General features: G+C 40.6%; 1 protein-coding gene across 1 annotated transcript; it reads right to left on the bottom strand.

Annotated features, from left to right (window-relative positions):
* Positions 1–2,763: 2,763 nt before the first annotated feature.
* On the bottom strand, positions 2,764–12,313 carry slc16a3b (solute carrier family 16 member 3b). The gene is made up of 5 exons (XM_079845961.1): positions 11,840–12,313; positions 6,644–6,892; positions 5,990–6,133; positions 5,142–5,912; positions 2,764–4,170 (listed from the first exon to the last, which is right to left on the bottom strand). Exons 2-5 carry the CDS (start codon positions 6,864–6,866, stop codon positions 3,791–3,793), a joined length of 1,518 nt encoding a protein of 505 aa, XP_079702087.1. The 5' UTR covers positions 6,867–6,892; positions 11,840–12,313; the 3' UTR covers positions 2,764–3,790.
* Positions 12,314–12,844: the final 531 nt, after the last annotated feature.

The following is a 12,844-nucleotide window of genomic DNA, read 5'->3' as shown; positions in this document are numbered from 1 at the left end:
CCAGATTCAGAATGCCTGGCACATGAGTCGCTCTCAGCGAACTCAGTTTGTGCTCCACCCATATTAGGACTTTTTCCGCCATTGTGTGTAGACCAATAGATCTTAGACCGCCCTGGCGATTTATATAGGCTACCACTGACCTGCTGTCCGTACAGATCAGGATATGGTGGTGCTTTATATACGGAAGGAAAGCTCTTAGCGATAGCGTGACCGCTTTCATCTCTAGACAGTTTATGTGAAGGCTCTTTTCCGAGTCTGACCAGAGACCGGAGACTGGCCTGCCCTCGTGAAGGGCTCCCCAACCTAGGTTGGATGCATCTGTCGAGATAACTTTCCACTTCGTAACAGTGCCTAAACTCACACCCGTCTGATACCAGACGGGATTTTTCCAAGGAGCCAGAGCCAACACACAGCTGTGGTCTACCTTGATTTTGAATCGGCCCGAGAGCCATGCGTGAGCTGGAACGTGGCGATTCATCCAGCGCTGTAGGGGGCGCATGTGTAACAGACCTAGTCGGACTGGCGCCGCTGAGGCCATGAGACCCAACATCCTCTGAAAATGTTTGAGAGGAATGTATGCACCGGACCTGAGGGAAACCGCTCGGTCCTGAACAGAGAGCGTGCGCTGTGACGTCAGTCGCGCGTTCATCTGTAGGGAGTCTAACACCGTTCCCAGAAACAAAACGTTCGGTGTGGGAGACAATAAGCTCTTTGCCACATTGATTCTGAGGCCCAATCATTTCAAATGGTTGAGAAGCCAAGATTTGTGGTTCAATAACTGTATCTCTGACTGAGCTATTATGAGCCAGTCGTCGAGATAATTGAGAATTCTCATTCCCCGAAGCCTCAGCAGGGTTAGCGCCGCTTCTATGCACTTCGTAAACGTGCGGGGAGCCAGAGATAGACCAAAGGGTAGCACCCTGTATTGGTAAACTTTCCGCTCAAATGCGAATCTCAAGAATGGCCTGTGATGAGGAGCTATTTGTATGTGGAAATAGGCATCCTCTAGATCCACAGTGAAAAACCAATCTCCCGGGCGAATGTGCGCGAGGATTTGTTTCATTTTCAACATTTTGAACGGGCGCTTCATAAGGGCCTTGTTCAGATGTCTGAGATCTAGAATGGCCTGAGACCACTGCCCTTTTTTGGTACAAGGAAGCAGTGACTGTAAAAGCCTGACGCAGGCTTGGCCGCCATTTTACGACACTGGTTTGCTCTAGACGGAGAGCGCATGTTATGACGTAGGACGCGCTCTAGTCAGCGAACGCGCGCTGTGGCTTCAATCCAAAGGCCAGCGAGGTGAGTCGCTGAAGAAGAAATAATCTGACGAACCTGGCGAGACAGGGTCTTTTATACCCTTGACTATGCAAATTCTGCTGCCCCTTGTGGCGGGAATATTAGAGGGACCTGATTGGTCCTTCCCGCCCAGCGGGCTCGCCATAGGTTCCTGCAGTTGCAGCGGCACAGCCAATCAGCACGCAGCTGCTTCCTGCTGAGCAGCTGCACTGCGTTTTACATGGTATTTTTAGGATAAAAATTTGCTTCAAAATCTCGAGGAAAGGAAATCCCCTAGCGTTTAAGCTAAACGCAATACGAGAGTACTCTCGAAAGGGAACAATGCCTCACGTGTACTCAGGAGGGAGCCAAAGTTCATTAAATATGCAACGCTTATCCAATCATAGCAGTGGGCGTTTACTTCCAAGTCTTCAGTGCAGCACGCCCATTAAAACCGAGCGTGTCTTGAGAGTCTCAAAACCAGGGCAGAAAATAGCCAGTTCATGACACCTTTAATGGGTTATTTAAATTTCTAGTGTGTTCACCAGCGGTTTAATTCATAAGATGTAATCAAAATAAATGAAAACTAAGTCCATAAAATGCTCCCATGATGAGAACCCCTGGATATCACCTTTTTCCTGAGCAAACGATGAGCAGCGCCATCATGATGGATTCCAACTTCCGTTTTGGACGCTTTCTTGTTCCGGTCTCCGCTTCCTGTCATCTACTTTAAACTTTGACGAGTGAGACACTGACAAAAGACAGTCATTACTTTAAACACTTGACACTTTAAAGTGATGGTACTATGGAGCCATGTGTTTTTATTTTTTTAAAACCATTTTCATAAATTTAACTACATTATCAGCTCATTAGCTAATTCTACTAGAAACACCTTAGAGAGCGGAAACGTAAAGGATAATTCTGCTATGAGTAAGGCGAGACTTCCGTGTTCAGGAAAAAAAAAAAAAAGTGGATATGAACCGGACAACCCTTTAAGGGTCTATATAGGCTAGAAGCTAAATTAATTTATTTCCAACTTGCTTTAGCCTTAACACCTAGGTTCACTTGCAAGAAAGGTGAGATCTAAATTCTACAGTAGTTTGCCTCACCATGTTTTAAATGAGCCGCTGCTTATAATATAAGGTGTTAAAGACCCGGTGCATTTACAGATGGACACCAGCTGGACTGAACTGAAAATACTGCACAAATCCTGTGCTAATAGGATCTGGACTATGACTGACTGTCTTGGAGTAAGCAGTGTAGTCAATTAGTATTCTAGTAAAAGATTGCTATATTTATGAGAGATGTTAGCTGTAATGAATACATAATTTTGAATTCCAGAGAATTGTGAGACCTAATGTTGGTGTGAAGTTTAAAAAGGATGTCGGAATCCTGTAATCACTTTTTTTCTGTTCTTTTAAAATGCACAGGGTGAAAAAGCACTACAAAAACACACTTAAACACCATAACAATGACTCAAATTCAGTGGAGAGGGAAGGATGTATTTATTTCTAAAGTGATTCACAAATTCTTTACTGCTACAAGACTTAAGGCACAACCAAAAATAGCTCAAGTGTCTTTGGAAACATAGAAGACAAGGGTCCCAACTCACACACTGCTGGTTAAAGAAAACGAGGTAAAGTTTAGAACCGTGCCACCATTTTCATAAATCATGTAGTACTATTTGGTTAAAAAAAAAAAATGCCCACTGAAAAAAAAAAAAATCAATGCATTTGAGTGAATGTTGAATGAACTAAAAATTAAATGTTACATAAACATATCACAAGTACAAGCTGTGGTCCTCTCCTGATTGATGCAGTTGGTTTGAAAACTGACATTTGGATGAATAAAATACAAAAATATATATAAAGTGCAGCTGTGCCAACTGACATCAACACTTTAATATAAATACTGATAATCTATACAAGGAAGATAAAATTAATAAAAAAGCAACAACAACAAAAAAAAAGTTCAATACTTTACAATGTTCCACAAAAATAAGCATCTGTGAATTCTGTACATTCCTCAAGAACATGCCCAATTTAAAGAGACTAAGATCCTCATTTGCATGTCACGCTTATCTTAAATGCAGGACCTTTAAAAATTCTGTGCACTCTCAGGACCAGTTTAAAATGTAACAGTAGATGATAAAAGATGATACAAACCAACCATCTACATTAGCAAACACTGAATGCCACAAAGAAGCAAGCTGGTAATCTTCAGTATATGCTGGTGCCCTGCTCTGATGTGGAGTGCATTCTGACCAAAAATCTGCTGCCACAGTATAAATTTAATCGTTTTGTTTGTAAGAACCTTTTGAGAACATATCCGGACATATGTTTATTATGCATATGTTAGCGTTTGGCCTAAAATCCAGATGCATGTGCTACGCAGGTCTAAAAGCGGTCCTCGCAACCACAATCGAAGCGCGTACAAAAAGCATACACCACAACGTCAAACACACGTCCATGAGCCCTACTAGGGAAGCTCTGTCATATCTATTGTTCTTGTATCTTCACAGAGAGGATTCGGGTTCTACTACCACACCGTTTGTCTCAGTCCCCTTTTTGGAAGTGTTCTCCAAATCTATAGAGTCCAACTCTTTAACCTTTTTATCATCAGATTTTTCCGTTGCTACCGGTTGGATGGCTTGCTTCTTCCCATTCTCACCAGCACCACCTCTGTTGTCTTGGTTGTCCAGTGGTGCTTTGTTGAGCTCCTCCATCTCGGTATCGGTAATGGCCATCTCCATCTTGGCTGGAGGGTCAGGCTCTTGGGACTTAGTTTTGATGAAGAGAAAGTTACAGATGCCGATCACAAGGGCAGAGAGGACCACTTCACACCCGGCCAGCAGGAAGACATACATGTAGTTCTTTGTGGCATCCAAAAGGCGACCTATAAAATAAAACAAGAGAACAATGATATGAACTTCCCATATGGATTGGCCATGACAGGCCATAGGGGCAAACATGCCCATGACCTATAAACAGCAGCGGTCATTGTAAGGACACCTATAACAGTACATGCTCTTTGTTTGATTGTCTGAAGCAAAATAAATAGGAACCATATGTTATTGTAATAATAGAAGATCATATCTTTTTCTTTTTTTGCCATTGGCAGAATATGTACAGATCTTTGCTAGGTAATCTGCAATCAGATATAATCGATAATCAAAAGTACATAAAAGGTTTCAGTTTTTTTAACAGTTTCATTAACGGTTATTCTAGTTCTTTCGAAGCAGCTAAATATTTTCTTCCATAATGTGACATACATCTAAAATGTAACCAATTATCAAAAAAAAAAAAAGTTCGATCCATTGAGTGTAGATTGGATGGAGGCAGATCTAAATGCGAACTTGCACTCGGTTGTAAGAAAGGGGCGATGGTTACAACATTTTTTTTTTAATCTCAATTTTTAGAGCAATAACATGCATTTTGAAAAAAAAAATTGAGTAACATTTCATCCTGACAATAAAAAGGAAGAAATATATTGGGGGGGGGGGGGGGGCAATTTTGTGTCTGCTGTGTTTGCTGCAGCACAGTAGAAATATAAATACATGATTTATTTAAATATAAATAAAATATTTTTAAATGTAAAAAGCTGTTTGTTACATAACTGTAGCATGGAATGTTGCACAACAGGTGATATTTTTATAGGTATATAATAGGTACGTAAATGTTATGGTTTTGCATTTTATTATTTGCATGCTCCTGGCAAGTGATCAAAGGTAGCATGAGATTTAACAGATAGCAATTCAAACTGTTCTGAATAAGACTAGCTACACTTTGGACATTTTAGTTGATTAAATCTTGTATCCTTTTTCTTTACCAGCACACAAACTACAGAAAATGAAATGCAGAACTGACCTGCTCCAGGTGGTCCCACCAACACAGCAATGGCTTCAACCAACAGCACCAAGCCAATGGCACTGGAGAACTTCTCGGTTCCCACAATGGCCATCAACACTTCAAACTGTAAGGCTCCGACCATGCCATAAGAGATACCGAAGAAGATGCAGTACACCACGAGAGCTGAATAGTCTTTGGACATGCAGCCGACAAGATCAGTGACGCCATTGAAGAGCATAGCAAAACATAAGAAGTAAACGACTCTTGGCCTCATCCACTTGAGCCCAGCGATGATGCCGCACGTGGGCCTGGCGAACATGTCAATAAACCCCAGTATGGTGAGCAACAAGGCAGACTTGGTGTCCTCATTGCCCAGTTCCTTGGCATAGCTTACCACAAACACAGGAGGCACAAAAAGACCAAGCACCATAATGGCCGCGGCCACCGTGTAAATCACAAAGCCGCGATCTCTAAAGACAGTGAAGTCAAGAAGCTTGGCCTTTGGTTTGGGTTTAGTTTCCTTTTCTTCCACCTCGCTTGTTTTTTTCGGTGCTATCAAGGGCCTCATAAGGGCTCCACATGCACAGCAGTTCAGTAGCATCCCTCCAAGTATGAGGAACCCTCCACGCCAACCATAATTGTATTGAAGAATCTGACCGAGAGGAGATAAACAGCACAGAGCCACGGGACTTCCAGCTGCAGCCAGGCCGTTGGCCAAGGGCCTTTTCTCACTGAAATATCTGTTCAGCATGATGAGGGATGGCTGAAAGTTCAGAGCAAGACCCAAACCTGGAGTGCAACAAATTTGAGAGTGTTAATATGTTGAAATTAAGCATTTCATAAGCATTTCACAAAACCGTGCTCACCGGTTATGACTCCTGTGCAGAGATAGATGTGAATGATGCTGGTTGCAAAGGATGCCAGGATCATACCCAGCGAGGCAAAAAGGCCCCCGACCATCATCACAGGGCGACATCCAAAACGGTTCACTAGGATGCTGCATAGTGGCCCTGCAACAAGCAAAGCATCCAGGGATATTTAAAAACAAGACCAGGAACAATTAACATGCTGACATTGCAAAGAACTCTTCTAGATGTACATGCTGAATTTGACACTCTTTACTAAAAGTGAGGGGATTTCATACTTTTTTGATACCAACTACACCCAAATACAAGAATCCCCCGCGAAGGACCCTCTTCTTAAAATATAAAAGGCAGCTATAAATGTTATGTATAAAAACCCCTTTATATTATTTAAGGGGGGCGGGAGATACTGAAATTAAATGTATATTATACTAATTTAATCTTTTATCTGGTAAAATAATAAAATATAAACAAATACACACATACTGGTTGAAGCAATATAAAGTTGAGTAAAGAAAAAAAGAACGGTTTACGAACTGCATTTCCCCTTACAAAATGTTCCACACACACTTCCCAATTTTGACCCCCCACCCCCCCCACACACACTAAAGCCACATAATATTCTCATCCATCTATGCTGCCAGTGGACATCCATACCTGAGCCATAAAGCATTGCAAGAAGAATGGAGGAGATCCAAGCGCAGTCACTATAGCCCACGCCAAACTCCCGGATAAGCTCTTTGAAGAAGACGCTGACCGCTTTGGGAAACGCGTAGGAGAATCCAGTTATGACGAAGCAGCCGAAGAGGACAGCCCAACCCCATCCTCCATCTGGTGCCTTGACCCCGCTGTCACCAGTGTCAACAGCTGCTCCACCCATGATGCTTGGTACAGGTCAGGTCTCAGCTGCAACAAAAAGTGCATAATTATACAGTAAATTAAATCTGATTGGTCACTATAAACATATCAATTGAATACAGCTTGTGGATCATTAATGCTTAACTGCCAAAATCAAGCCTCATTTACTGAATATCCCTGTACAACAAGATCTGTTCAGTTCACACCCTTCCTCATTCATGTTCTTGCCCAGAGCTGCTCCCGTAGTTCTGGGTACATTATTTTAAATCCTTAAGCATCACAACAAATTACAACCCAGCACCCAGGATTTTTATGTGTAAATCATCTTGCTTCTAACCCAAAGTTTCTCAATCCTGATCCTGGAACACCACCAACACTATACATTGTGTTGGTGTACCCCGCATGTCCCTTATTTAACACTGGATGAGTTGAATTATGGGTGTTGTCCAAAGTAAAGTCCAAAATGTGTACTGTTGGGGGTGTTCCAGGATCAGAATTAGCAAACTCTTCTCTAACCTACTATGCAATGTGTGCCCTTTCAAATGTCTCTCAACAGGAAGAGCTGCCAGGCAGCTGTTGATGGCTAACGAACTTCCTGAAAATGTTTGTCATCTCATTTCCAGACTTTCAGCAATGTGGGAAAAAAAAAATAAAAAAAAATTGAATGGCAACTTGATTTGAACGAATAGATGATAGATAAACAAAAATTATATAATTAAAATTAAATATGGAATTTAGCACATGGATCTATAAAAAGCTATGACAGAATGGCATTCTTCCTATATTGACCTTCTTAAAGGGCAAGACTGCTCCATGACTCATTAAACCAGGGGTGTCCAAAGTTCAGCACTGGACATTCTTAACAACACTGATGCAGAAAACAGGTGAAACATTGTGCGATAATCCAGTTAGAATACTTTTCAACCCATAAATCACCATCATTTACCATGGATTTACTGTAGTAACACTACCATGGAAGAAATGTGGGCGATTCATATCAAATTTTATTATATTATTAATGTAGACATGTATAAAGGGAGTAATGAAATCTAGGCCAAATTACAGATTTTTTTGTAAGCTAGCAATTTTGTGCGTTTGTATTTATACTAAATGTTTATAGACTAAATAGCATAAAGTCATTCTAGATACCATATTGTTACTTTTTACCATGGTAGTGTGGTTCTACCGGTGTTACTGTAAAGACCAACAGTTAATTTTAAAAAGAGCTATAACTCTGTATTTAAATGTTACCTTTTAAAATTAGGTTGTTAATTTTACAAATGTAACAATTTGTGTTAATAAACACAAATTTACATTGCATCCCAACTCAAGCTACTACTACTGTATCCACAAAATATCGAATCCGCCCCTTTAAAAAAAAAACAACAACAACTAAAGACTGCATTAAACTAAAGAGACTGATTAATGAATTCTCAGTAATACTAATTTAAATAACGAAACCTGTCCTCTGTAGATACAGCATTGAAATCAGTATGTGAACTCTGAAACCAATCATCTGAATGCCAAAAACTATTAAATATGGTATTGTATATTATACACATAATAAATAAACAAAAAATATTAAGTGTAAATCAGTTGAACCACTTCAGCATGGCCACTAAAACAGCATAAGACCACCAAATGTAAGTGGTGTGGTATAGGCTTTTAGTTACATGCAAGTAAACAGAAAAGGGCTGCGCAACAGGTCACACAGTGGAAATTAGTTGATCAAGAGCTATGATGTAGAAAAGCCGCATTAGGTAAAAGAAAGACATGCAACCAATATACTGTATGTGCAACCTACCTCGCTTTAGGTCTCTGAAAACTGATTCTCTCACAGTTCTAAAGCTCCTACATATTTACCTCGCCTAGGGAACAAGCCAGGGTGGGGGCTAAGAGGGGAACACCTCTAGTGAAAAAAACTCTGTACCCAACCCGAGCCATGATAGCCAACCTAAATTAAGACCCTGACATTTCCCATGTGGTACTGATTGCATTGACCAGTTAACTTGTGCTGTCTATTCTCATCTTACATAGATGTTTATGTGTAGTTGGGATTTAGGTTAAGGAGGAATTATGTAGGGTTAGGATTCATTTTAGAAAGGCCATTGAATTTGTTTGTCTGACGCAGTGCACAGCTGGCACTGGCTCTTTGTTAATTATGAACGCCTCTTGTCATGTCCATACTAATTAGTGATTGGACTGACTAGGCTGATTCTAATCTGTCAGTCACAATGCAAAGACAAGATTGATTTACAAACGTCTAATCAATGTATATCTAGGTCTATGTGTGACACCTCTCCTAATTTAGAGGGTGATTTCAGTTTTTATATTTATAAATGATTCTGGATATAGTGATATGGTCACTTGGGTATTCTAAGATGGTAATTAGGTCTTCTCCTCTAAAAATAAAGGTTCTTGAATGTTTCTTTGGCGTATGGTTCCATGAAGAACCTTTAATATCCAAAGAACCTTTCGATTGCACAAAAGGTTCTTTGTAGCGGCGAAAGTTTCCTTAGACTATAAAATGGTTCTTTAAAGGACAACTCAACAAAAAATGAACCTAGGGGTAATTGACTTGTCGAGATGTTTTCCAAGATGGCTCCTGTCTGTATACGCGTAATGTACTGTCTTTATAAAGTATCTTCTTATTAAACTGTTTGTACACTTACAAAGTTCTCAATGCTTCGGTTTGCATGTAGGGACCCTCATTATGCTACTGTGTTAGTGTGAGGCTAAAAATGGTTCTTCTAATCTATGGCATCGCTGTGAAAACCCCTGTTTGGGACATTTATTTTTAAGGGTGTATATTATGCCTTCATCGAGTGCGTCTTAATCAGCGTCTCAATCCCTAGCTCATGAAACAGTATATCATGTACACGAATCCAGGCACTAGTAAGGACCCTGGCTCACTACTCATTTGGAAATTGATGTTTTTTCTGTGCATTGAGGGATTTTTCAGTCAACATTTCAGTGTAATGGAAAGATTAAGTGATTGAGACAGCCCATAAAATGGCAGACCCTTGACCCCATCGATTTTGACCAAGGGAGCGAGTCTACTCAGTAGCTGCGTTCCAATTCAGAGGCTGCCTATTTCGAAGGTCACATTCAAAGGCCGATTGCGTCACAGTGGTGCAACGAAGGCTGTCCCAATTCGATGGGTTCCTTTAAATGTGGCCACCAAATGTGTCCTTCGTTTTCCGTGCAATTAAAGATACAACAGATGGATCCTTCGTGGCAAGGATTTTCTTTTACACTTTTAACCGTAGCTTACTCAAATATCTAATGATACAAATGTCAAAAAACAACAACTTTAAGATGTTCAAATGTTGACTTATATCTTACTCAGATGCGATTATGTACAGTTTATACTCTGTTATATATAGAAATGGAAAAAATCAGGACATTTGGTGAACCCTGTTTTGTTTTCAGAGAGTTGAATATAACTTTCGGTACAAACGTTTCTGCTACTCATCAACGGCAGCTATCAGTTAGGTGATAAGAATCCGCCGTAGGCTAGACCTTCACATTTTACAGTGCTCGGTCCGACCTTCGCAGCCTTCGAAGGATGCAGCCTGAAGTCTGAGTCCTTCGAAGGTTGCACCCACTGAATTGGGACACAGCTAGTCAGGCAGGTCCATAAACCACAATACAACATCATCGTGACATCACAGCAGATTGCGATTAATTTACCCCCACCCCACACAACTCTAGTAATATTGGAGTTATTTTGACATTTAACCGCATTATACATACCTTAAGCTGACTGTTGGTTTATTATATTATCAATTTCATTTGTGTAATTTTTTTATATATATTCTCCAACACCCCAAGCATACATTCATGCCTATAGAATGGTGTGTAAAACAAATGCATAAGGAAAAACACTGTAAATAATAAATCAGCTCCAAGTGATCAAAGGCTTAGGGCGTTCCATGGGTTACGCCCAGTAGTGGGCACTCGTGCACCATATGCAATGACGTACATCTGAATGAATGAGATGGAGGGTAGTTAGCAAGGTAAGGGCATCAAAAATTGGACTTAAACGCAGCCCCTGACTACTGAACTAGAGAGCTGATTGAGACGCACCCCATCCTCTGACCTTCCTCCTCCTACAATACTCTACATAGGTCATTGGTTGGTTCTTAATATAACACACAATTTATATCATGAACTTAGTAGTAGATGCCCCAAGACCTGAAATAGATGTGACAGATAAGGAAATTAAGGTTTGAATCCCCCTCAAAGGATTTATAGAAATTAATTGCTTTAGGTGGTAACCATGGCAACAGTAGGCAGCTCGACCACTTTGGTTAATTTCAGGTTACATAGTCAAAGATACATTATAATTATGGTAGTTCATCATAGATTTAAGTACATACATAATTATCGGATGTTTTAAAGGTTAGCTAACATCGACTCTCCAGGAAGTCACTGAATAATTCCCTGAACTAATATGTGACTGTGTCTAAATATTTGTATGAAGAGCAGATATCTGATGCGCCACGACTCTGGTCTACGTGCTAAACGTGACTTCTATACTCTCTCTCCTCCACCAATAAGCGCTAACACCGGGTAAACTAAAGCCACATATGTGTATACCATCATTAAGTATAAATGTTCTCAATTAAACAATTTGTAGCACAATTGCAAACACAACTACTCGAAGATTACACAGCCTACACTAATAACAGACTATCACAAATGACAATTGTATCGGTATGTGGATTATTCACGACATGTTAGGAATGTTATTAGAAATGTTTATAACCTATAACACGATGTAGCCTATATATTTTAAACGATAAATGGACACAAGAATATTCTTAATGTGTCTGTACCAAAACCTGTTACTTTATAGTTTTCATCAGTCAATCAATCTCCATAGCAGCCCACCAGCATTCAGCATCCCCGCTTCCCGACGCACGCGCAGAATCACCCAATCATTATAACACATGTTGACATATTTAAAACCGTCAGTCCTCATATACGTACCTTAACGATGCTCTGTGATTAAGGTTATTCTCTGACGATGCCCCCCTGTGACTAGGACCACCACGTTCGCACGGCACGCATCTTTCGAAGCAGCATTTGAATGGGACCTTCTCATATGACTGTAGTGTTGATCTGACTGTAGCCTGTTCTGTCACCAATGAATCACTAGAGACACGCTGACGTGCAGCCAATGATGAAGCTGTGTGTGAGGGCACTACGTGCGTTTCCCCACTCCTCTCCCTTTTTCTCATCCCTATTCAAACCATGCGCTTAGGGGATTTAAAGGGGATTTACGAACCTTACCTCGAAATACGAAGCATCGGATTTGTTCCTCGTTATGTTAACTGGGTGCTGAAGAAAAAAATATTATTTGGCAGTTTTCCCATCACATAATAATGTGGCACATCACTGTGACGCAGTAAAATTAAGAGTTACAAAACAGGGTGATGACACTTCCTTGCAATTCAGCAATCTGTCATCACCGACACGTAACACCTCTTTAGATACAACGTGTACAGTACTTATGCTCATATAGCCTAGTAAAACAGACAGACTCACAGGCTATTATCAAAATAGAGAGGATGAACATTTGTTTTCCTTAGGGAGTTGTAGCATCCATCTAAATTAAACTATCACTTACATGCTTCATTCTTATAAATAAATGGGAGAAATCCCAGTTGTAAAAAAACAGCATGCTGGTTTGAGCTGGTCCAGTTGGTCCTGAGCTGGAGCTAGTTTCACAGGGTCAGTTTAAGACCAGCACCTTGACCAGCTTAAACTAGCTCATGACCAGCTATGGACCAGCTTAAACCAGCTGCCATGCTTCAAAACATACCTAACCTATTATGTTCCTCAACAGGAAAGGCATCATTTATACACCAAGTTAGAACGTGACAGCAGGCAGGTAGAAACCACGTGAATCAGGTGTCTTATTTCCTTTTGCGTCAGTTGGTTTTGTACAGTTTTTGTAAGCCGCAGGAAAAGTTGTGTCGCAGCCAGGTTTGG

Source organism: Gobio gobio (assembly GCF_949357685.1).
Source record: "Gobio gobio genome assembly, chromosome: 20".
Classification (NCBI taxonomy): domain Eukaryota; kingdom Metazoa; phylum Chordata; class Actinopteri; order Cypriniformes; family Gobionidae; genus Gobio; species Gobio gobio.
The sequence above is the reverse complement of the archived record's forward strand: the minus strand, read 5'-3'. Positions and strand labels throughout refer to the sequence as shown.